Source organism: Dipodascopsis tothii (assembly GCF_038497935.1).
Source record: "Dipodascopsis tothii strain CBS 759.85 unplaced genomic scaffold V1510scaffold_13, whole genome shotgun sequence".
NCBI lineage: Eukaryota > Fungi > Ascomycota > Lipomycetes > Lipomycetales > Lipomycetaceae > Neoaidaea > Neoaidaea tothii.
The window spans coordinates 1-22,122 of NW_027117997.1; the positions used below are offsets into that span (position 1 = coordinate 1).

Here is a 22,122-nt window from a genome sequence, read left to right on the forward strand (position 1 = left end):
TCGCCGCCGGAGGCTCGCTGCACCGCCAGCGCACGAGCCTCCGGCGGCGACTCCGTCGAGGGTGGCTGCCCTGCGGGCAGAGGCGAAACGCGCTCGCGGGATCGGCCTGGGGTCCGTGCGGCTATATGCCGCACTCCGTGCGGCTCACGACCGCCCCGGCGCAGCCGTCGCCGCCGCGCCCGCGCCCCGCCACCGGCCCGCAGGCCGCGCGGGTCTCCGGGTGGCGCAGGCGCGGTCGCGCGCCGCACGGCGCGCGGCGCATCCCGTGATGTCGGGTTATGGTACTTTACCCAACGTCGGCCGCTCCGTCTTCCATCCGTCTCCCGTCCGCAGCCCGCATCCAAGTCACGAGCATGAACATCTTCCGCTTCCTGGGTAAGTGATCGCGGGCCCGGGCTGACCGCAGGCGACCTGTCGCATCTGTGCAGCATCTTCATCCTGCTGCAGAAGATGCGCACATCGCGGTCGTGCGCGGGCATCTCGTTCAAGAGCCAGGCGCTGTACACGGTGGTGTACGTGACGCGGTATCTCGGTAAGTCCGGCGGCAATTGCGCTGACGCAGACCTGTTCTGGGGCCGGTACCTGTCGTTCTACAACACGGTGATGAAGCTGTTCTTCATCGGGTCGTCGCTGACGATTCTGTACATGATGAAGGTCAAGTTCAAGCCCACGCACGACCCCAACATCGACACGTTCAAGATCGAGTACCTGCTGTCGGGGTCGTTCGTGATGGCGCTGGTGTTCACGTACAAGTACACGATCTCGGAGGTAGGCGGCGCGTGGGCGGGCTGACGCAGATCCTGTGGTCGTTCTCGATCTGGCTCGAGTCGGTGGCAATCCTGCCGCAGCTGTTCATGCTGCAGCGCACGGGCGAGGCCGAGTCGCTGACGACGCACTACATCTTCGCGCTGGGCGCGTACCGCGCGCTGTACATCCCCAACTGGATCTACCGGTGGCTGGCCGAGTCGTTCGTGGACCCGATCGCGATCGTGGCGGGCATCGTCCAGACGGGGCTGTACTCGGACTTTTTCTACGTGTACTACACCAAGTAAGTGGGCGGCCGAGCGCGCTGACGCCAGGGTCATGAAGGGCAAGAAGTTCGAGCTGCCGCAGTAGAGCCGCGCCGACGCCCGGCCTAATAAGACTTTCCGCCATCCCGCCGGCCGCGGCGGCCGCGCGCGCAGCATACCCGCCCCGGCCGATACCCCTGACTGCGCGCGGCGGCCGCCCGGCCGTGATATCACGCAGGCGCTCGCTACGCCGCGCCTAGATCTAGCCGGCGATTATACTTTGCAGGTGTGCCAGCGTCCAAAAAAGAGCCGATCAGATGACGTGTAAACAAAGCTCGCGTTGTTTACGTCCCAGCGGGCGCACGCGTCCGCGGCGGGCCGCGCCGGACCGATTTAGAATGTGACGGGCGCGGGCGGCGGGCGCGGCGGCGCCCGCGCGGGCGACGCGGGCGCGGGCGCGCGCGCGCGCCGCACGGCGCCTTTTATTGCGCGCATGCCCGCCCTGCTCCGTACCCTCTGCACCCCCGGCCTGGATCCCGCTGCTCGCTTCCGGCCCGTCCCCGTGCCCGGCGCTGCTCTGACCATGAGCTTCCCCAACGAGCACGCGTACCTGATGCCGATCAAGCTGTACCTGGACGCGACCAAGGACCACGACCGCGACGACTGCAGCCCGTCCGAGGCCGAGATGACGAGCAACTTCAAGCTGGACCTGCCGTCGTCGAGCGGGTACCTGCGCGCGCTCAACGACTCGTTCCACCTGGGCATGTGCAAGCGCGAGGAGGACGACGAGCCGTACCTGCCGTCGTCGCCGCTGCGCGGCGCGAGCCCGTGGCTGCCGATGCTGCCGCTGACGGCCGAGGAGGAGCACTACCGGCACAACATGAGCCTGGTGCGCGGGACCAAGATCGTGACGGACCCGGCCGCGACGGACGAGTGCGTGACCGAGGACGAGGGCGAGCGGTGCGACGCGCTGCTGGCGGCGGGCGGCGCCGAGGCCGCCGGCGAGGCGCGCGAGCGCGTGCTGGACGCGCTGTTCTTCCCGGACTCGGGCGAGTTCATCGGCTACCTCGGCTTCCCGACGTACAGCCAGTGCAGCCAGCTGATCGGCGCGTACCTGGACACGCTGTCGACGGTGAAGAAGAACAAGTCGCTGATCACGCGCACCATGTACGACGACATCAAGAACGTGCTGCAGGACACGTCCAACACCGCCATCGGCTCGCCCCAGTTCCGGTTCTGGGCCAAGAAGAACTTCGACCTGTTCGAGGACTCGGACTCGACCCACAAGGTCATGCACAAGGGCAAGCCCGTGGCCGTGCTCGAGGAGCTCTACAACATCCTCAGCGTGTCGCACCTGCACTCCAACCACGGCGGGCGCGACAAGACGCTGACGCAGGTACGTCCGGCCGCGCGCGGCGCTAACGCCAGCTCCGCCGGTGGCACTCGCGCGTGCCCAAGAACCTGATCTCGCAGTTCATCAAGATCTGCCCGACGTGCAACGCGTCGTCCGTGTCGCCCAAGAGCCACCCCGAGTTCCAGGTCAACGAGGACAGCTTCGTGCGGCCGCCGGAGCCGTCGTCGACCGAGAGCGCGGACGACCTGGGCTACTTTCTCAACTTCACGCTCAAGTCGAGCATCGTGCGCTGCAAGATGAACTCGGGCGTGGGCTCGCTGGTGCAGACCGCGGCCTACGCCTCCACGGCGTACTCCGAGATCGAGCTGCGCAAGCTGTCCGAGCCGTCGCCGTGCACGTTCCGCAAGTCGCGCACCGCGTCGTCCAACCCGGCCGCCGTGCTCAAGCGCCGCGACGACTACGGGCCGCTGTCGGCGGCCATGGGCCGCCCGGCGGTCGCGCCGGCCAACCGCGCCGTCAACCCGCGGCTGCTGTCGCTCAAGCGTAAGCGTCCCGTCGCCGCCGCGCCCTCGGCCACCGCTGACCCCGCAGACGACGGCGAGTACGCGTCCAAGGACCACGACAAGGACGCCGACGACCTCCCGCGGCCGCCCATGAAGCGCCGCTCGAGCGTCGTCGCCGCCAAGCCCTCCGAGGCCGCGCTCTTCGCCGCCCAGGCCTCGGCCTCCCACCGCGGCCTCCAGCTCGCGTCCGTCAACCGCGGCGATACCAAGCAGATGGACAAGCCGCTCAAGAACGACCCCAAGCCGACGAAGGGAGTTGAGAACCACCTCGGTCTTGACCTTCCGGCCGACTGCGCCGTCCTCCCCGGCGCCCCGTCCCCGACCGCCACCCCCGGCGCCTCGGCCCCGGCCTTCCTGGCCAACTAGGCCGCGGCCACACGAAAGGACACTTGATATCTGCATCTCCGTATTTTTAATATCCTCACCTGCACATTTCTCTGCTATTTTTTGGTACTGCCCTGCAGTGCTGCGCCTATACCATTTCGTTTTGTTCTGTATCCTTTCCGCACTCGCCCGCCGCGCCCCCGGACGCCCGTCCGTGCTGCTTCATGACTAATGACTGTTTGTTCTTTCGACTGCCATATCCGCGCCCGTGGCTCGGCCGCCGGCCACGCGGCCTTTTGACACCCCGCGCAGCCGCGCGCCGTCTCGCTGCCCGGTTCTGTTCGGTTCTGTTTCCGTCGTGGTTACCCATTAGATAGTTTTGATATCTGGTTGCATTTCTCGGGGATATAAAATATGTCTGCAATTTCGAGCATCGCCTTTGTCCGGCGCGCCCGCGGCCGGCCCCTTTATCCTTAGCCTGCCGCCGCGCCGCGCCTGCCTGCTGCGGCACAACACGCAGCAGCCCGGATATTTTTCGCATATTGTTGACAGTTTGTCTCGTTATTTTTGAAGCATGTAAAAAGGAGGAGTTGTGTTCAGCATTTTCTACTACCATTGACTCTGTATATAACTAACGAAGAGATACTATCAGCGCGGGCGGCGGCCGGCGGGCGCCGCGGACAGCTCGCTTGACGAAACTCGGGGGCCATGTAGCCGCAGTGGCGTATAGCCGCAGTGGCGCATAGCCGCAGTGGCGCATAGCCGCAAGAGCCAGCGGCGGTATCGCCGCAGCAGGCAGCACACGCTCACCCCCCCTGCCCGTAGGGCAGCCACCCTCGACGGAGTCGCCGCCGGAGGCTCGTCACACCGTCGCAGTGATCTAGAGTCGTCAAACTCACCTGCCGCAGTCACCACGCCGCACATACGGCCGCGTGACAAGCGCAATTAGCGCTCTTGCCGCAGTACCCAGCGGCGGATCTCGTAGAGATAGTCCTTGGTGTCGGCACCGGCGACGACGACGCTGCCCCAGCCGTGGATCTTCCGCTTCCAGCGCTCCTCCTCGACGGTCTGGCGGCGAATGAAGCCGACGCCGATGTCGAACTCCTCGCCGACGACAAACTCGCCAAACGAGGGCGGATTGTTGTTCTTGGTGAACGAGCTGAAGGAGGACGACGACTCGAGGCCGCTGCGGGTGCTGGGGGTGCCGATGTTGACGTTTTTGACGTCGTCGACGAGGTCCTCGAACCCCGCAAACGGGTCGTCCTCGTCCTGGCTCTCGGACGCGGTGTCCTCGTGGCCGACCTTGAGCCAGCACATGCGCACCGGATCAAAGACCATGCCGCCGACGACCTGGACGCCCTTCGTCGCCGTCACGTTCGAGATCAGCGCCGGCCGCGGCGGCGTCGCGCCCAGCTCGTTGAACACGGCGGCGTCGGGCTCGTTGCCCTCCCACTTGAATGTCTTGGGGTTGTACCGCATGCCCTTCTCGGTCTTGGGCTTGTCTGCCGGGCCGCCCAGCGGCTTGATCAGGTGCGGCCGCTGCTGGACCTTGCGCTTGGCCTTGAGTGTCTGGTACGTGGCCGACTTGTCTGTGTGGGCAACAAACGTCATGCTGGGCTTGCGGGCCGGGATCTGGGACGGCCGCGCCTTGTCGGCGCGCTTGGGCTCGGCCTTGGGCGGCGGCAGGGGCGCGGCGGCCGTGCGCGGCGGCTTGAGCGCGCTCTTGGTCCCGCTCGGGCTCACCAGGAACTTGCTTTCCTTGGCCGTGTTGACCGGGAGATCGTCCAGCATGTCCAGCTCAGTGCCGTCCCCGAACAGCCGGCGCTTGATCGGCTTTGTGATTGTCTTTGTGTTGGCAGCCTCGCGCCGCAGCGCCTCGGACGCGACGCGCGTGCCCGTGCCCTTGGGAGACACGCGGTCGCCGAACGTGGTCGACTGTTTGCGCGCCAGACCCGTCGTCGCCGTCGAGCCGCGCGACACCGCGCGGCTCTTGGCCGTCAGGAACTCGGTCGTCTTGGCTGGCAGCTCCGGCAGCTCCGGCGGCGGCGAGTCCGAGCGGTGGCGCGTTCCTGACAACGCCGCGTACGACGCCATCTTGCGCAGCGGCCGCCCGCCCGACGCCAGCGCTGTCGGCAGCGGCGGCAGCGGCGGCGGCGCCGCGCCACGGCCACCAAAGCCCAGGCTTGAGTCTGCGGCCGTTCGCAGCGACGGCATCGACTTTTTCGGCAGCAGCGAGCGCTGCTCGCCGCTGGGCCGCATCGACACCATCGACGACTTGCGGGCCATCGTCCGCTCGCGCGACGCCGTTGGCGCCGCCACAGCCGCCGCCGGCCGTACGCCCGAGATGCCCAGCCCCATTGTGCGCGAACTCTGCTGGAACAGCTCACGCAGCGACGGCTGCGCCGCCGGCGCCGGCGTCGGCGACAGGCCGCTGCCCTCGCCGGCGGCCACCGGCCGCGGAATGCGCGTCGGCTTGGGCGTAAACAGTGCGGCCACGGACGACGGTCCACGGCCGGACGCCGACCGCCGGTCGACGACAATGTTCTTGTTCCACGTGTTCTTGGTCGTCGACGTATCGGCGTCTGCAAACACGTCGTGGTTAATGTCCAGGCCGTCGAGCAGGTCGTCCGCGCGGCCGGGCCGGCGCGACGGCTGCTCGGGCGACCGCGTGAGCGCGACCGGCGCGGCCACGGTCTCGGTCTTGCGCCGCTCAAACATGCTCGGCAGGTCCAGCGGCCCGTCTGGCAGCACGAGATCGTCGAAGCCCTCTTCGGGGTCCTCGGTCATGGCCGTCGACGACGGCGACAAAAGCGACAGAGCGGAGCTGCGGCCGGATCGCGAGCTCGGCAGCGAGCTCTGGACCGAGCTCAGCCGCTGGCCGACGGGCTCGTCCCAGTCGTCGGTTGCCACCGCGCGGCCTAGTCGTGCCGGCGTCTTGATCTCGACGTCTTCCGGCAGTGCCAGCTCGTCCTGTCCGTCCGAGAATTCAAAGTCGGCCTCAAAGTCCTCGAACTCCTGGCCGAGAGTCTTGGTGTTGCTGGCCGCGTCGGCCGCAAACAGCCGGCGCGCGTTCTCCAGACTGGCCGACGCGGCCGCGGCCGCGGTCGACGACTGCGGCAGGAACAGGCTCATGACGTCGGCCTTGCTTGGCTTGCGGGCGATCGCACGCAGAGTCTCGATTTCGGCGTCATCGTCTTCATCGTCGTAGTCCGAGTACAACGGCAGAACGCGGGACCGCGGACGCGCAGTCCCGCCATCAAACTCATCCGCGCTGTCGGCAAAGTCTGCGTCGTCGGTCCAGTCCTCGACGGACGTGCGGGAGCCGGGTTCGAGCCGCTTGAGCGCGCCGGCCAGCAGCGCAACCGAGGCCACGCGGCGCGGCCGCCGCACGCCGGCGGCGGGGTCAAAGTCAAGGTCGCGGCTGGGGTGACGCGAGCTGACGCGGGAGGAGGGCGCCGGCGGGCGGCCGCCGAAATCGGGGTCGTCGTCCCAGCTCTCGACGGCGTCGCCGCCGGGCAGGTGGACGAGGCGGTTCATCGGGCCCGGATCGGCGGGGGCTGGCGGTTAGCAGCGTCCGCGGCGGTTGGGTCCGGGCGGGTCCCCGGGTCCGGACAGAGCCCGTGCGGTGGATCGTGCGATCCAGCGCGGCGGCGCGGGCCGGCCTACCTCGTGTAACACTGTGCGCGGGGCCGGCAGTGCCGTCATGCCCGAGCGCTGTTGGGGGTCGGCTGCCTGGCTGCAGGAGCGGCCCAGGGGCCTGCGGACCGCGGTGACCTGGCGAAAGCGGGTGGAGCGTGCCACAGCCTTGGAGCTGCTTGGCGGTCGCGGGCAGTCGGCGCTCGCTCGGCTGTTGTGGTGGTACCAAACACGCTGGTGGAGGCGGCCAAACATGCCAGGCACGCGTCGCAACAAACACGCTGCGCCGGGTAAGCGTTCCTGGCGCCCGTTGCGGCTAGCGCTAGTCTGGCAGCCGTTGCGAACGCTGTGGCGCCGGTGTGTTTGGTAGCTCCTGGCAACGTGCGCTTGCCGCCTTCTGCAAACAATCATGGAGTATGTGCCGCTGCAGACCCGGCAAAAGGCCGCGGAGATCGCCGGCAAGCGCATGGACGTCGTCACGTTTGGCTTTGCGGACACGATCCTGATCCTGATCTCGGAGGACTCGCGCCTAGGCAAGATGGTGAGCAATTGAGGGCGGGCTGGCGGCGGCGTGCGGCGCGGCGCGGCGTGCGGCGCATCGGGCGGCGACGTGCGGCGGTGCGCGGCGGTGCGTCCGCTTGCCTGTGCGGCCTGGCGCCGCTGCCGTGGAACACCCCGCCAGCCCGCGTCCGGCCCGCGCCCGGCCCGGCGCTCTTGAATCCAGCTGACGGCCAGTACTACGTGCCGTTGACAGCCGCGCCCGGCGGCAACCTGCAAGCATACGACTACGGCGACGAGGCCGACGACGACTTCTCGCTGCTGCCGCTCAGCCATCTGACGCCGGTGTCGGTGCTCGGCGGCGGCTCGAACGAGGTCGAGGGCAAGATGTACGCTGTCCAGATCGCGTCCATGATCTCGCGGCAGAACGCGGACGAGCGGCGCCGAGTCGTTGTCGGCATGGGCATCGCGCGCTCGTCTTCGGACGACATCGCGCTCGGCCCTGACGCCCGCCGTCGGTTCCTGGACATCCTGACGCTGGTCGGTCAGTGCAGTGTTTGGTAGCCAGCCGCACGAACAAAATAATGCATCCGGCGTCTGAGCGCCGCACATCAAACGCCGGCCTGGTGCCGCCGCGACCGTCCGCAGCGCCTGCAAGCTGCGGGCAGACCCGCCAGGAGACCCTATCGGGCCCTATCTGACGCGCTGTCATCGTGCACGCACCAGCGCGCTCGGCTGCACTGGCGGCAAACTAAACGCCCTCGTAGTCACACGTCCACCGGCTTCCACATCACCAGGTCGTCAATTCACCCACGTACCATGTCTCTCCTCGCCAAAGCTACCGAGTCGGTGGCGTACATCCAGAGCAGGCTGCCGGCCGAGCTGCAGAAGCCCAAGGTGGCTGTTATCTGCGGCTCGGGCCTGCAGAACCTGGCGTCTGCCCTCGACCCCAGCCCGCTCGTCGAAATCCCGTTCGCGGACATCCCGCACTTCCCGGTGACGACGGTGGTCGGCCACGCGGGCAAGCTCGTGTTTGGCTTCTTTGGCCCCAAGAAGGTGCCGGCGCTGTGCATGGTCGGCCGGATACAGTGAGTAGCCCGTCCGGGTCGGGCGCTGACCCCAGCTTCTACGAGGGCAACCCGTTCGATGTCTCGGTCTTTCCCATCCGCGTGTTCAAGGTGCTCGGCATCGACACGATGGTCGTGACCAATGCCGCCGGCGGCCTGAACCCGGCCTACAAGGTCGGCGACCTCATGGTGCTGAGCGACCACATCAACCTGCCGGGCCTGGCCGGCTGGCACCCGCTGCGCGGCCCGAACGAGGCCGATTTTGGCACGCGGTTCCCGCCGCTGAGCGATGCGTACGACCTCGACTTGCGCCAGCGCTTCTTCGCCGCCGCGGGCGCGCTCAAGCTGGCGCGGCCCATCCACGAGGGCGTGTACGCGTTTGTCAGCGGTCCGACGTACGAGACGCGCGCCGAGTCGCGCATGCTCAAGATGCTGGGTGCGGACTGCGTGGGCATGAGCACCGTGCCGGAGATCATCATCGCGCGCCACAGCGGCGTGCGGATCCTGGCTGTGTCGCTGGTCACGAACGAGGTTGTGACTGCGCCGACGCCCAAGGTCAGCGACGGCCCGGCCGACATCGGCGCGGGCGCGGCCAACCACGAGGAGGTTCTCGAGGCCGCGCGCGAGGCCGGCAACGACATGAAGGACCTGGTGCTGCACGTTGTGGGCGGCCTGTAAAGCCATAGATATATACAAGATTCACACCGCCACCCGCGCCACGAGACACAGATGGTCGCTCGGATACTGGCCCTCGCGCGGCTGCCCGCTGGGCTCGGGGCCCATCTCGGCCGGCTCCGGCAGCCGCAAGAGCTCGAGCACGCGGACGCCGGCCGCGATCTCGCCGTCGCCGACGGCGCGGTCCGGGAAGTCCAGCACGAAGATGTAGTCCAGCAGGCCGCGCCACGTGTGCGCCCAGTTGGAGAACGCGGGCTCGCCGTTGCTGGCGGCATCGACGTTGGCGGGGTGGACCTGCGCGTAGTACTCGCCGTACGTCGACCGCAGCAGCACGTCGTTGGCCTCGTGCAGCCGGACGACGTCGGCGACCGTGGCCGGGCGCGAGCGGACGGCCGCGGGCTGAGCCGCAGGCGGTGCGGCGCCGTCAGCCGCCGCGTCAGCCGCAGGCGGTGCGGCGTCGTCAGCCGCACCGCCCGCCGCACCCGCGTCAGCCGCCCCCTCTCCGTCGTCGTCGCCGTCGCCGTCCTCCTCGGCTTCGCTGGCCTTGTACTCGTGCGCGGCGCTCGCCTCGAGCACCTCCATCGCGCGGCCCTGCAGCACCAGCGGGCGCGGCTTGCACAGGCCCAGGTACGGCGAGTCGAACGGCTGGCTGTTGAAGTCGCCGGCCAGGAACGCCGGCCACGGCGCGTACGCAGCCGCAAATGCGGCCATGTTGCGCGCCAAAATCGCCGTCTGCCGCGTACGCTCGAGCGTGCCCTCCCGTCAGCGCGTCCACCGGCCATACTTACGTGCGGGTGCCAGAACAGGTGCGTCGTGCCAATGACAATGCCCTTGGTTGTGCCGTTCAGGCCGAGCGCCACCAGCAGGCCGACGTTGCGCGTCTTGGTCTGCGGCGCCAGCCGGTCCGTGCCGGCCGGGTCCGTCGCCGGGTCGTTGTCGTAGTCGACCGTGGCCGACGCGGCCAGCGCCAGCCGCTTGCTCTTCCAGCACACAAGCAGGCCGTGGTTCTTGCGCTCGCCGCGGTGGAAGAGCGTGTCGTAGCCGCACTTTTTGAGCTCGGGCACGTAGAACGAGGCCAGATGGGCCAGATCGACCTCCTGCAGGCACATGACATCCGCGTCGTAGAGCCGGAGCTCGGCCAACAGGACCTTGGACCGCCACCGCCACTTGAGCGCGTTGCCTGGGGTCAGCAGCCGGCGGCGGCGCACATACCGTTTGTCGGGAACAGTTTGCGGCGGATCAGGGCCTGCCCGAGCACGTTGTAGGTCATGATCTTGAGCTCGGTCGCGTCCGGCGCCGGCGCCGCGTCTGCCGACGGCACCCGCAGCATCGGCCGGTGGATGAACTCGAGATTGAAGGCCTCCTCCGGCGGCACGAGGCCGAGCCGCGCGTTCTTCTCGGCGCGCTCCTTTTTGGCGGCCTCGCGCTTGGCGCGTTGGGCCGCAATGTACTCGGGCGTGACATAGTCGGGCTTGCCGCCGCCCTTGTCGCCTCCCGTCGGTTTCTTGCCCATCGTGGGCGGTGTGCGGGCTGTGGACGGGTGCGCGTGGTGAGGCGTGAAAGGCGCTTCGGAGATCGTGGCGGCCGCCCCATCGAAATTTTTCGCCGACGACACACCACAGGAGCAGGCTCAAGATGTCGGCGCTGAACGTGACCAGGCCGATGGTGGCTCTCGGGCTCGAGGGCTCGGCGAACAAGCTCGGCGTGGGCATCATCCGGCACGCGGCCGCGCCGCCGGGCCAGCAGGGCAAGGCGGAGGTGCTGGCCAACATCCGCGACACGTACGTGACGCCGCCGGGCGAGGGCTTCCTGCCGCGGGACACGGCCAAGCACCACCGACAGTACGTGGTCGAGCTTGTGCGGCGGTCGCTGGAGACGGCGGGCGTGGCGCCGGCCGAGATCGACTGCGTCTGCTTCACGCAGGGCCCGGGCATGGGCGCGCCGCTGCAGAGCGTGGCCGTGGCCGCGCGCACGCTGGCGCTCATGTGGAACAAGCCGCTGGTGGGCGTGAACCACTGCGTCGGCCACATCGAGATGGGCCGCGAGATCACGGGCGCGGACAACCCGGTCGTGCTGTACGTGTCGGGCGGCAATACGCAGGTGATTGCGTACTCGCACCAGCGGTACCGGATCTTCGGCGAGACGCTGGACATCGCGGTCGGCAACTGCCTGGACCGGTTCGCGCGGACGCTCAAGATCCCCAACGACCCGAGCCCGGGCTACAACATCGAGCAGCTGGCCAAGGCCGGCAAGAACTACGTGCCGCTGCCGTACACCGTCAAGGGCATGGACCTGAGCATGTCGGGCATTCTGGCGTACATCGACGGGTTGGCGGCGGACCTGGCGGCAGGCAAGCCAAAGCTGGCTGAGGACGGCACGCTGATCACGCGCGAAGACCTGTGCTTCTCGCTGCAGGAGACCATTTTTGCGATGCTGATCGAAATCACTGAGCGGGCGATGGCCCATGTCGGCAGCCAGCAGGTGCTGATTGTGGGCGGCGTGGGGTGCAACGAGCGTCTGCAGGAGATGATGGGCCAGATGGCCGTGGCGCGCGGCGGCAGCGTGTACGCGACGGACGAGAGGTGCGTGGACGGGGGAGCGCGCTGACGGCAGATTTTGCATAGACAACGGTATCATGATTGCACACGCAGGCCTGCTGGCGTACGAGACAGGCTTCACGACGCCGCTGGCCGAGACGGCGACGACGCAGCGGTTCCGGTGAGTAGAGGACGCGAGAGGGGCCGAGCCGCAGGACGTGCGGCGCACGGTGGGCGAGCCGCATGGAGTGCGGCGCGGAGTGGATGAGCCGCATGGCGTGCGGCGCGGAGTGGACGAGCCGCACGTCGCGCGGCGCACGGACCCAGCCGCGCCACGCTACCGCGCGCGACCGGCGCCGCCCACACTGCGCCGCATATCCTGCGGCTCGCGCCGCAAACCCTGCAGCTCGCGCCGCACGCCCTGCGGCGCGGCCTGGCCCCGCACCGCCACCCCGCACATACTGACAAACAGCACCGACGAGGTCCTGGTCAAGTGGCGCGACTAGTCCGCCGGCCCGCACGTCTGTACTCTAGCAACCATTCCCCCGGCTCCCGCGCAGCTCTGCCGCATCCGTAGCTCGTAGCCCAGCCCCGCCGCTCGGCGCGGGGCAGCGCACCGGCGCTTATCGAGCGCACGTGCGCCACATATGACTTAATCCTGTGGCGGTGCTCTATCTGCCCAGCTCCCCGTCTGACGTCCATCCTGACCACTGACCAGTCCGATCGTCCGCCCTAGCACTCAGACGCCAGCGTGCTGGTCGCAGACGCTCAGATCCCAGTCCCGCTCGCTACACCCGCTCGCATCCGCCCCCGCCATCCGGTCGTGCGGGCGCGACCGCGCGATGGAGCCGCCGTTCTTGTTCTCGCCCGTGCCGGAGCTCACGCCGGCCGAGCGGTTCCGGCTCGAAAAAGAGGACCAGATCAAGGATGCCATCGGCCGCAAGGACCTCATCGCCCTGCAGCGGCTCGCCAAGACCAAGGGCGGCCTCGTCACTGACGCGCTACGGCGCCAGGCCTGTGAGTACCGCCGCCGGCCGCGCTGATGACGCCAGGGCCCATCCTTCTCGGCTGCGACGTCGAGCCCAAGTTTGTCGAGGACTGGACCGCGCTGCCGCCGCACCCGGACGAGGACCAGGCCCAGCTCGACGTCAACCGCGCGTTTGTGTACTACCCGGAAGGTGCGCCGATCCCGCCGCGCTCGCTAACCGAGCAGACGTGCCCGACGCGGCCATGACCAAGAAGCGCGAGGAGCTATGGCAATTGATCGTGCACGTGCTGCGCAAGCACCCGCGGCTGTCGTACTACCAGGTGAGCCGCCGGCCGGCGCCGACTGACGCCAGGGCTACCACGATGTCTGCCAGGTCGTCTACCTGGTATTTGGGCTGCGCCGGGCGCTGCCCGTGCTCGAGTACCTGACGCTGTTCCGGCTGCGAGGTAGGTGCGCACGCGGCCGCGCTGACGCCAGACTTTACTATGCCGTCGCTGCAGCCGGCCATGGAGATGCTCCAGCTGATTCCGCCGCTGATCGGCCAGATCGACCGCCCACTGGCCCAGCACCTGGCGCTCACGTCGCCGGTGTACGCGCTGTCGGCAATGATCACGCTGTTTGCGCACGACGTGCAGACCTACGCCGACATTGTCGCGCTCTTTGACTTTTTCTTCGCGGCCGAGGACGCGTCGCTGCCGGTGTACCTGTACGCGACCATTATGGTCAAACGGCGCGACGAGCTGCTCGCATTCGGCGAAGACGAGCCCGAGATGCTGCACGCCGTGCTCAGCCGGTTTCCGCAGCCTCTGCCGCTCGACCTGAACGACGCGCTGGCGATGGCAACCGCGCTGCACACGCAATACCCGCCGCACACGCTGCAGCCGGGCTGGGGGCGCGTGTCGCCGCACTCGGTGCTGCGTACGTGGCGCCCCCCGGACCCGCAGGAGATCCCGCCGCCGGCGGCTGGGCGCACGCCGCGGCGGCGCAAGAGCTCGGCCGCGCGGCCGCCGCGGGCCGCGTCGCGTCCAGGCCGCCGCCGCTCGTCGTCGCTGTCGGCGACGACCGCGTTTGCCCGCGGCACGTTTCGGTACGAGACCAGCCGGTCGGCGCCGAGCTCGAGCGCCGTGTCCGACGTCGACGACACGGACGAGTTCGAGTACTTCTACGACGTCGACGAGGACGCCGACGACTTCGAGATCATGGACTACGACTACATCGAGATGGCCGAGGTCGTCGACCGCAAGTTCTCCGAGATCGAGGCCCTGATCGAGAAGCAGATTGCCGACACGGCCGTGCGCGCGGCCGCCCAGAAGAAGAAGGACCAGAAGGAGCACCGCGCGTACCTGAACCAGCAGGCCAAGCGGCGCAAGGAGCAGGCCAAGGCGAACGAGCGCCGTCGGCGCGAGCTCGAGAAGCAGCGCCGCAGCGACTCGTCCGACACGGACTCGGACCGCGACGTATCCGCGCTCGAGCGCTCGATGGTCCTGTTGGGGCTAACACAGCTGCGCCCGGGGAGGAGGGGGCGCAGACGGGAAGCCGGGGAAGGATACCCCCACTCCTCTGCACTGACCAAGGAACGCCGGGCGCCTGATCGCCTGAGCGTGCTGGGCCTGTCGACGGTGGCGACGATCGGCATGTCGGTGTGTTTTGGCCTGGTGAGCGTCTGGTTTGCGTGGTACGTCAAGACGAACGTCAAGGGCGCGGACATGGGGTCCGTGCTGCGCCTGGTGCTGGGCCTGCCGACCCAGGTGTTTGGGAGCGGCGGGTTTGGGAGCCGGCGGTGAGCCGCGCGGCGTGCGGCGCAAGGGTGCGCCGCGAGCGGTGCGGCTGACGCGCCGCACGTCGTGCGGCTCACCGCCGCACAGCATGCGGCTTCACCCGCCACCGCCACCAGAGCCCGGCCGCGCCTACGTGCCCCCGGCGGCGGACCGGCCGCCGGAGGCAGACTGTGCGGCTCGCGCCTCGTCTGATACAATGTAAATTATCCTACTCAAGCCCAAAAGCCGCCGCAGCGGAAGCATGCCAATATCCAACCAATGCCAAGCCTCGTCCAAGAATCCCAAAATGCGGTCAGAGACCTATGTACACCTACCTGAGCGTGCGCGCGCCAAGCCCGCCGACAAAGTCCGGACGTGGTCGGCGGTAGTCGGCGTCGGTGTCCGCCGCGCTGCCCTCGTCGGCGCCGTCCGTGTCCAGAAACACCGGCTCAAAAGTGGCCGGCGGGAACGGCGTGTCCAGCTTGAGCGACAGCCGCGACGTGTTTGTGGCCAGCGTGTCGAGCACGCGGTCCGCGGCACTGTCCACGAAGAGCATGCTGCGGGCGCGGTCCTTGACGAGCGCCATGGCGTCCGGAGTGCTCGGACTCAGCGCATCGGAGCTCTTGCGGCGGCCGTCGACCCACGGCGCAAAGTCGCCCATCAGCGTCTCGGCGCGGACGGCGTCAGCCATGTACGACACGGCGGCGGACGGCGACGACGGCGACACACCGCGGACGGTGGTGCCGTCCAGCACGCGGTTCTCAAACACAACTCGTACGTTGGTGTAGAGGTAGTACCGGCCAGGCTCCGGGCACACAAACTGCAGGTGCGCGGCCTGGCGCATGAGCCCGCGGGCGGTGCCGTCGTCGCGCACGTACGTCTTTTGGCGCACGAACGTCTTGGTGCCGGCGGGCATGTCGCGCAGGTTGAACGGCACCAGGAAGAGCTTGATCGCCGTGCGGTTCGGGTTCGAGATCACGATCTGGATCTGGCCCTCGGGCGGAACACGGTACCCGGGGAACTTGGCCGGCCGGCCGGCAGCTGCGCGGCCAGCAAAGTGCGTGTCCAAGTCGACAAGACCGATGTACGGCGAGCCGCGCGACATGTGCTCGCGCAGATCGTAGTAGACGGCTTCAAAGTCGAGCGTCAGGTGCCGCGGGCACCGCAGCTTGGCCGGCACGGCGCCCTTGCCGAGCACGCCGATGCGCGCAACAAACCGCAGAGGCCTGGACGACGGCGTCGACATGCGTCCGGACAAGAGCGACTCCTCGTATGAGCCGACGAGCGGTTCCGGGTGGTGCAGCGACAGCCGGCGGGCGGACGGCGACGGCGTGCCCGCCGGCCGCGGGCCCATGGCCGACGACGCGTAGTGCGGCGACAGCGGCGACGACTGGTGCAGCGTGGCGCTCAGCCGACGGACGGCGCGGCCGTCGGTGGGCGACCGCGGGCTGTAGGGTGGCGACCGCGGGCTGCTCGGAGCAAAAGCGGGGGCGGTGTCGGTGAGGGCGAACGGCGCGGCTCCCGCGCACTCGCGGATCAGGCTCTTGTGCAGGCTGCCGAACGAGTGTCTGCGGTGGCCGGCCAGCGGCTCGCTGTCGTAGTCGCCGAGCGGCCGGTCGTTTTCGTCGAACGCGGTGAGGGACGCAAACGGGTCTGGCCCGGCCAGCCGGCCCGACGGCGGCGGCTCGATGTCGATCGGCGTCGACCGACCGGACGGCGGGCCGCTGGACCCGGGCGAGTGTGGCACCGAGTACGTGGGGAGGGGCATTGTGGCCGATCGGGGGACGGGGATCCGCAGGACGAGGACGGTGACGTGCCGCGGGAGTACACGTGACCTCGATCCTCGCCATTTCGGGACACGCCGCACGCCGTGCGGCGCCAGGGTCCGGGTTGCGCGCGCCGCGCCGGGGCGAGCCGCCGCGTTGGTCCCGCGCGGTCAGCCGCCCGCCAGCCGCGCGGCGCCTGCGGCGGTGCAGGCGGCGCAGCAGCCAGCGGCCGCGGGCAGGTTACACAGAGCACGCTGGCGGGGCGGATGGGTTACCCGGCTATCACGAAGCCGGGTAGCGCCGCTACTTGCCAGCAAATTTGTCGTCCGCCACGGCAGCAACTCGAGCAACAGGTACGTCCCCCCCGCGCGGCATCGCCGCCGGCATCGGCCGCGCGGATGGCCGGCCCGCCGGCCCTCCCAGACCCGCTAACGACCAGTCGACAGAGCCATCCATCGAGGCAACACAACGACCATGGACAGCGGACTGAGCACCGTGCTGCAAGAACGGTCCGCGGCACTGCTGCAGGCCGGCGGCGCGTACGGGCGGTACGCGGCACACCTGAGCGCCGGCATCCGGCGGCTGCGCAAGGCGCTCAAGATCCACAAGCGGGTGCCGAAGAACAGCAAGACGTTCCAGATGTACATGCCCACGGCGGCCGAAGTGGCCGCGGACGGCCGGCACGCGCGCGTCGTGCTGCTGACGGCCGAGCGCGCGTGGGCCCACGCGCAGGAGGCCAAGGCGATGCTTGAGAACCGCGAGTCGGCGGCCACGCGGCGGCACATGCTCTCGCGGCTGGAGAAGGCTCGCAAGCACGCCGGCGCGGTCGCCGCGCTGGCCGAGGAGGCGGCCGAGTCGTTCGGGCCGGCCGCGCGGATCGGTCTGCAGGCGTACGCGGCGTCGGTGGCGGGCGCGCTCGCGTTTGAGCGCAAGCTGTGGAAGCGTGCGCTGGCCGAGTACGCGGTCGCGGCCGTCGGCCTGAACGCGCTCCTCAAGACGGACGCGGACGAAGACGCCCAGGACCTCTACGCGGGCCTGCTCGCGGACACGGTCGACCCGTCGATCCGCTTCGCCAGCTTCCAGCTCAAGAACTACAAGGTGCCCGACCTGGCGACGCTCGCCGGCACGGCTATCCCCGCCGACCACGTCGTGCTGACGCTCGTCCGTGCATCCGCACCCGAGCTGCTCGCGGCGGACGAGCGCGGCCACCAGGCGCTCGACGCGCTACCCGAGGTGCGCTGGCGCGCGCACACGGTGCCGGTGCAGGACGCCAATATCGCCGTCGCCATCCTGGCCGCCAAGGACGCGGACGGCGCGCTGGCCGCGGCGCTCGCCGCGGGCGAGTGGCGCGCGGCCGGCGCTGCCGACGACGCCGTGGCTCCGCTCTTTGACGCGCCGCTGCAGGCGTGGCAGGACGCGGTCGACGCCGTCAAGACCACCATCGACGAGGTCTCGAGCTCGGGCGAGGGCGGCGAGGCCAAGGTCCAGACGCTGTACGTGGCTGCCACGTACGCGCAGTACAACCTGCTGCTGCGGCGCATCCAGCGCGACCTGCTCATTGCCGCGGCCGTGGTCGGCCCGACGCGCGGTGCGACAAAGGTCCGCCGCAGCCGGCTGACTGAGGCCGTCGGCCTCTACCACTCGGTCCTCCAAAGCTTGGGCCAGGTCGCCGACCTGCCGGGCGTGGCCGCCGACGACGAGCTGGCTGCGCTGCTGGCGGGCGCTACCGCCTACTACCGCGCCCAGCAGACGTACACGCGCGGCATGGCCCTGGCATTCAAGGACGGCACCCTGCGCGAGACGGACGAGCAGCTCGCCGAGCTCCGTGCGGCGCGCACGCTGCTCGACGAGGCTGCTACCAAGCTCGCCGACGCCGCCGCCTTCACCGAGCCCGAGAGCTACTCGCTGCTGGCCGACATCGACCTGCCGGCGTTCACGGCGCTCGTGGACGAGTCCATCCGCAAGGCTGAGGGCGCCGTCAGCCGCTCCGGCGCCTCCCGCGCCCGCGAGGCTGACCTTATCCGCCAGATGGAGGCCGCCGACGCCGCCGAGCCCACTCACGGCCGCTTTGTCGTCGACCGCCTGGGCGTCATGCCGTCTGCCCCGGTCGATCTCTCGCGCCTGGTGGACATCGACCAGCCGGGCGTCCGTTTGATCTCGGCCAAGCCCATCTTCTTTGACACTGCCCTCAACTTCATCAGCTACGAGGACGACTTTGCGCCGCTGCCGGCCAAGCCGGCCCACACCCCCGCGGCCGCCGAGCCCGAGCCCGAGCCCGCCTCCGAGCCGATGGGCCAGTCCAAGAGCCGTGGCTGGTTCTGGCGCTAGTCCATAGAATACAGATTTTGTATATCAATTGCCGATGACGAGTGCGAAGGGCCCGCAGCGGCTCCGCCGAGGACGGCAGCCCAGCGCTGAGGTCTGCGGGTGTGCGGCTATATGCCGCATTAGCTCGTGGCAGCCTGGCCGTGCGGCTATATGCCGCACGCCGTGCGGCTCGCCCGCCGGCGGAGCAGCGAGCCTCCGGCGGCGACTCCGTCGAGGGTAGCTGCCCTGCGGGCAGGGTGCACAAGCCGGCTGAGATGGGCTGTGCGGCTATATGCCGCACGCGATGCGGCTCGCCCGCCGTTGGCGCCACGAGCCTCCGGCGGCGACTCCGTCGACGGTGGCTGCCCTGCGTGCAGCACGAACAAGTTCGCGGCAGCCGGGCTGTGCGGCTATATGCCGCACACTGTGCGGCGCGGTGACGTAGCGTTACCCGCGCCGAGGTTCTAGTAGCGACACTGTCGCATCATATGCATTCGTAAGCTCTACATCGTACAAGGCATAAACAAATCCATCCGGTTCCTGAACAGAAAACTCCGAAAAACACAGCAAAACATCAGGCGCACATGTACGAGCGCGAGGGCCAGGGCCCGGCAGCAAGGACGACAGCAAGCGGGAGACCGCGAGAAGAAACAGCTCAGACTCCAAACCCCAAACAAAAAAACAAGAGTCTATGGTACTTTTGGCCCTCAATGCTCGGACGAGACTAAGGAGCCGATCGCGATGCGCTTGATGGGGGCGTCGTCAGACTCGCGGACGGGGTCAGGCGGGACAGAGGCAAATGGCGGCTCGGCGTAGGCCGGGCCGGGGAAGGTGGCGGAGCGCGGCAGGCCCGGGTGGCCGTGGTACGGCAGCGGAGGCATGCGCGGGATGGTTGTGACGTCGATGCGGGGCTCGGGGGCCTGCAGGGCTGCTCGCAGCTCGTAGTCGGACGAGATGGCCAATCGGAGGCCGTCGTGCCGCCGGTAGTGGAGGTTGACGGCGTCGTCGTCGCGCATCTGGTGGATGTACCGAGCCGAGGCGATAAAGTCGGCGAGTGTGCCGGAGCGCTTGTTGGCGATGCTGGTGGCGGTGCGCGGGCCGCAGACGATCTCGACCGAGACGTTGTTGGGCGACGACATCTGCATGAGCGGGACGGCGGCCGAGGGGAGCCCGCGGGGCGAGTCGCGGTGGTCGCGCGGGTCGCGGTGGTCGCGCGGGTCGCGATGGTCGCGCGGGTCACGCGGGTCACGGTGGTCGCGCGGGTCGCGCGGGTCGCGCGGGTCACGCGGGTCACGCGGGTCGCGCGGGTCGCGGTGGTCCCGATAGTCCTCCTCCGACAGGTAAGACGAGAACGACCGCCCATCCGCCGAGCGCGCGTGCATCAGCGGCGGCCGGTACGCAAAGTAAGAAGGCGACGAGCCCGTCGGACCCGCCGGCGGCGCAAGCTGGTCCGGGTTCGGGCTCGGCTTGGCCGCAACCGACATGTTCTCCATGCCCGACACGATAGACGACGACCGCGCATGGACAGGCGTCCACACCGGCGGCGACGCGCCCATGGACCCCAGCGCCGGCGGCGACGAGATCTCGTACACCGAGTTCGACGCGGACGACGACTGCGACGACACCGACGGCGAGCGGCCAGCAACACCGGGCACCGACAGAGGCGTCGGCAGCGCCGCCGGCGACGCCGGCGACCGGGCCAGGTTGTCGTACAGCTCCGGGCGGTCCATAGACATGGACTTGGCCCGCGCCTTGCTCTTCGGCAGCCGCTTGCGGTTCCGGCGGACGGACTGCACGGCCGCGCGAACCAGCTTGTCAAAGTCCGGCAGAGTGTGCTGCGGAAATCCGTACTCCTCGCGCAGAGTGTCGGCGACCGCGATGATGACGTCCTCCTGCTCGGAGGCCTTCTTGGTCGACAGCGACATGGAGTCGATGAGCTCCAGCCGGCGCGCCGAGAACTTCTTCCACTGGCCCTCGTCGGTGAACTTGAGCTTCGAGCGGATGGTCTGGGTCACGCCCGACACGCGCGCCATGGACGGCCGCGACGTCGGCGGCGGGATGAATATGTTGCTCTTGCGGCGCTGCATGTCGTCGACGGACGACGAGAAGTAGGGCGCGGCGCCGTACGGAAACGACTGCACCGGCGGCAGGTGGCTCGACGAGGACGCGCGGCGGCGCATGTGCGCAAACGCGGCCGGCGGCGACGCGCCCGGGCGACGGCGGTCGTCGCGCGGGCTGTCGAGCAGGACCTCGACCACGATGTCGCCGTTCTTGAGCGCGGCCTCGAGCGAGTTGTCGTCGGTGATGTAGCTGTAGCCGGCGGCGTCGGCCGCGGCCGGGCGGTACGTGATCGAGAACCGGCAGCCGTCCTCGATGAAGAACGCGGACTGGATGTAGTTGTGCAGCCGGCCGTACGAGACATGGTCGTCGTCGAGGTTCCACTGGATCACGCGCGACTGGCACTCGATGCGCAGCGTGCGCAGCAGCTTCTTGGGCTTGACGTCGAGCCCGGACGAGCCGTGGACGGGGTACCGCGAGTACGCCATGTCCATGTCCAGCGCGGCGTGAGAGCCTGCGTGCGTGCCAAACGACGGCGGCGGGAGCGTGTCGGCCATGAGCACTGGCGAGGCCGGACTGGAGGTCAGCAGCTGCGGTGCGGCGCCGGCTGATGGCGCGCAATGGCGCCCGATGGCGCGGCCGACGGGCCGGCGATGCCGACGGAGGGCCGATGTCGCCATCGCGGCCGGGACGTACCTGGGAATCGCAAACCTAGATGGGCAGAGGGCTGCGGGGCATGAAATCTGCCGTTAGAATGCGTCAAAGCACGTAATACGCGCGGGGGGGGCCGGCGGCGACGACGGCCTGAGCCGCACACGGTGGGGCTCGACCTGTCAGATAGGCGAGGCCGCACCGCCCGCGGCGAACAGGGTGGCGCAGGCGGCGCAGGCGGGTCGGGGCGGGCGCGGGTCGGGGCGGACCCGGTCGGCGCCGGGTCGCGCCGCCGGCCGTGGCCGCGCCTGGCCCAGAGCCAGAGCCGAAGGCCGGAGCCGAAGGCCAGAGACCACGGGCAGGGGAGGGAGCAGGCGCTCGCCGGCTTCTCTGCCCGGTGGTCGCAGGCCACGGCCGCTGCAAAACGAGTCGACGCCGGCCGGCCGCCAGCCGCCACCGGCCGGGCCGCACCCGTCCGTCGCCGCACCGCCAGCCGCAAAGCCGCGGCGTGCCCCCGCAAGCGTACAGGTCCAGGTACTCACCTCCTCGGTCGGGGCCAAAACAAACCGGCAGGCGGGCGGCGGCGTCTATATAGCGCCGAGGCGGCCGCGGCGTCGTGGGCAGCGCCGTGGGAGCGCCCGCGCCAGACCGATAAAGGAACGAGATCTAGTGCCGATGGCGAGCGGCCGCACGAGGCGACCAATACGGGGTGTGGCGTGAATCGCCGGCGATTGCGCGCGGACCGGCCCCGGTCACGTAGCGCTGGCAGGCGCAGGGATGGGCAAGTGCCCAAGCGCTCGCGTAGATACGTGCGGCCGCGGGTACGAGCGATAAAGCCGGCGCGGCCGGCAGGGTGTCAGGTATGCGCCTGCAGGTCGGGCGGCGGGCGCGGGCTAGCCCCGGGTCGGGCAAGCGAGCGGCCGTGTGCGCG

General features: G+C 69.2%; 11 protein-coding genes across 11 annotated transcripts; 7 read left to right on the forward strand and 4 right to left on the reverse strand.

Annotated features, from left to right (window-relative positions):
- Positions 1 to 327: 327 nt before the first annotated feature.
- Positions 328 to 1,208, forward strand: V1510DRAFT_416059 (ER lumen protein retaining receptor-domain-containing protein). The gene is made up of 4 exons (XM_066933693.1): positions 328 to 532; positions 563 to 768; positions 798 to 1,048; positions 1,080 to 1,208. Exons 1-4 carry the CDS (start codon positions 451 to 453, stop codon positions 1,114 to 1,116), a joined length of 576 nt encoding a protein of 191 aa, XP_066789132.1. The 5' UTR covers positions 328 to 450; the 3' UTR covers positions 1,117 to 1,208.
- Positions 1,209 to 1,593: 385 nt separating this feature from the next.
- V1510DRAFT_402799 (uncharacterized protein) lies at positions 1,594 to 3,293 on the forward strand (the record flags this gene model as incomplete). Its single annotated transcript, XM_066932121.1, has 3 exons — positions 1,594 to 2,406; positions 2,439 to 2,907; positions 2,956 to 3,293. The coding sequence occupies 3 exons, from the start codon at positions 1,594 to 1,596 to the stop codon at positions 3,291 to 3,293; spliced, it is 1,620 nt and encodes a 539-aa protein (XP_066789133.1).
- Positions 3,294 to 3,763: 470 nt separating this feature from the next.
- Positions 3,764 to 7,127, reverse strand: V1510DRAFT_119529 (uncharacterized protein). Its single transcript, XM_066930263.1, has one exon. It carries the CDS (start codon positions 6,786 to 6,788, stop codon positions 4,197 to 4,199), a length of 2,592 nt encoding a protein of 863 aa, XP_066789134.1. The 5' UTR covers positions 6,789 to 7,127; the 3' UTR covers positions 3,764 to 4,196.
- On the forward strand, positions 7,112 to 8,157 carry V1510DRAFT_416067 (uncharacterized protein). Its single transcript, XM_066933694.1, has 2 exons — positions 7,112 to 7,428; positions 7,623 to 8,157. The coding sequence occupies exons 1-2, from the start codon at positions 7,297 to 7,299 to the stop codon at positions 7,947 to 7,949; spliced, it is 459 nt and encodes a 152-aa protein (XP_066789135.1). The 5' UTR covers positions 7,112 to 7,296; the 3' UTR covers positions 7,950 to 8,157.
- On the forward strand, positions 8,158 to 9,162 carry V1510DRAFT_416069 (nucleoside phosphorylase domain-containing protein). Its single transcript, XM_066933695.1, has 2 exons — positions 8,158 to 8,473; positions 8,509 to 9,162. Exons 1-2 carry the CDS (start codon positions 8,205 to 8,207, stop codon positions 9,128 to 9,130), a joined length of 891 nt encoding a protein of 296 aa, XP_066789136.1. The 5' UTR covers positions 8,158 to 8,204; the 3' UTR covers positions 9,131 to 9,162.
- On the reverse strand, positions 8,990 to 10,787 carry V1510DRAFT_416071 (Endonuclease/exonuclease/phosphatase). Its single transcript, XM_066933696.1, has 3 exons — positions 10,340 to 10,787; positions 9,916 to 10,307; positions 8,990 to 9,883 (listed from the first exon to the last, which is right to left on the reverse strand). Exons 1-3 carry the CDS (start codon positions 10,638 to 10,640, stop codon positions 9,152 to 9,154), a joined length of 1,425 nt encoding a protein of 474 aa, XP_066789137.1. The 5' UTR covers positions 10,641 to 10,787; the 3' UTR covers positions 8,990 to 9,151.
- Positions 10,289 to 12,212, forward strand: V1510DRAFT_416073 (glycoprotease family-domain-containing protein). Its single transcript, XM_066933697.1, has 3 exons — positions 10,289 to 11,709; positions 11,741 to 11,845; positions 12,137 to 12,212. Exons 1-3 carry the CDS (start codon positions 10,763 to 10,765, stop codon positions 12,168 to 12,170), a joined length of 1,086 nt encoding a protein of 361 aa, XP_066789138.1. The 5' UTR covers positions 10,289 to 10,762; the 3' UTR covers positions 12,171 to 12,212.
- A 147-nt stretch (positions 12,213 to 12,359) lies between these two features.
- V1510DRAFT_377497 (rab-GTPase-TBC domain-containing protein) lies at positions 12,360 to 13,679 on the forward strand (the record flags this gene model as incomplete). The annotated part of the gene is made up of 5 exons (XM_066931586.1): positions 12,360 to 12,681; positions 12,717 to 12,842; positions 12,878 to 12,972; positions 13,005 to 13,098; positions 13,130 to 13,679. Coding segments are annotated over exons 1-5 (1,038 nt in total), but the record flags the coding sequence as incomplete, so codon positions are not given.
- A 938-nt stretch (positions 13,680 to 14,617) lies between these two features.
- On the reverse strand, positions 14,618 to 16,302 carry V1510DRAFT_416080 (uncharacterized protein). Its single transcript, XM_066933698.1, has one exon. It carries the CDS (start codon positions 16,175 to 16,177, stop codon positions 14,741 to 14,743), a length of 1,437 nt encoding a protein of 478 aa, XP_066789140.1. The 5' UTR covers positions 16,178 to 16,302; the 3' UTR covers positions 14,618 to 14,740.
- Positions 16,303 to 16,367: 65 nt separating this feature from the next.
- Positions 16,368 to 18,503, forward strand: V1510DRAFT_393690 (uncharacterized protein; the record flags this gene model as incomplete). The annotated part of the gene is made up of 2 exons (XM_066931830.1): positions 16,368 to 16,528; positions 16,615 to 18,503. Exon 2 carries the CDS (start codon positions 16,650 to 16,652, stop codon positions 18,501 to 18,503), a length of 1,854 nt encoding a protein of 617 aa, XP_066789141.1. The 5' UTR covers positions 16,368 to 16,528; positions 16,615 to 16,649.
- A 385-nt stretch (positions 18,504 to 18,888) lies between these two features.
- V1510DRAFT_416084 (transcription factor Vhr1-domain-containing protein) lies at positions 18,889 to 21,289 on the reverse strand. The gene is made up of 2 exons (XM_066933699.1): positions 19,721 to 21,289; positions 18,889 to 19,675 (listed from the first exon to the last, which is right to left on the reverse strand). The coding sequence occupies exons 1-2, from the start codon at positions 21,218 to 21,220 to the stop codon at positions 19,190 to 19,192; spliced, it is 1,986 nt and encodes a 661-aa protein (XP_066789142.1). The 5' UTR covers positions 21,221 to 21,289; the 3' UTR covers positions 18,889 to 19,189.
- Positions 21,290 to 22,122: the final 833 nt, after the last annotated feature.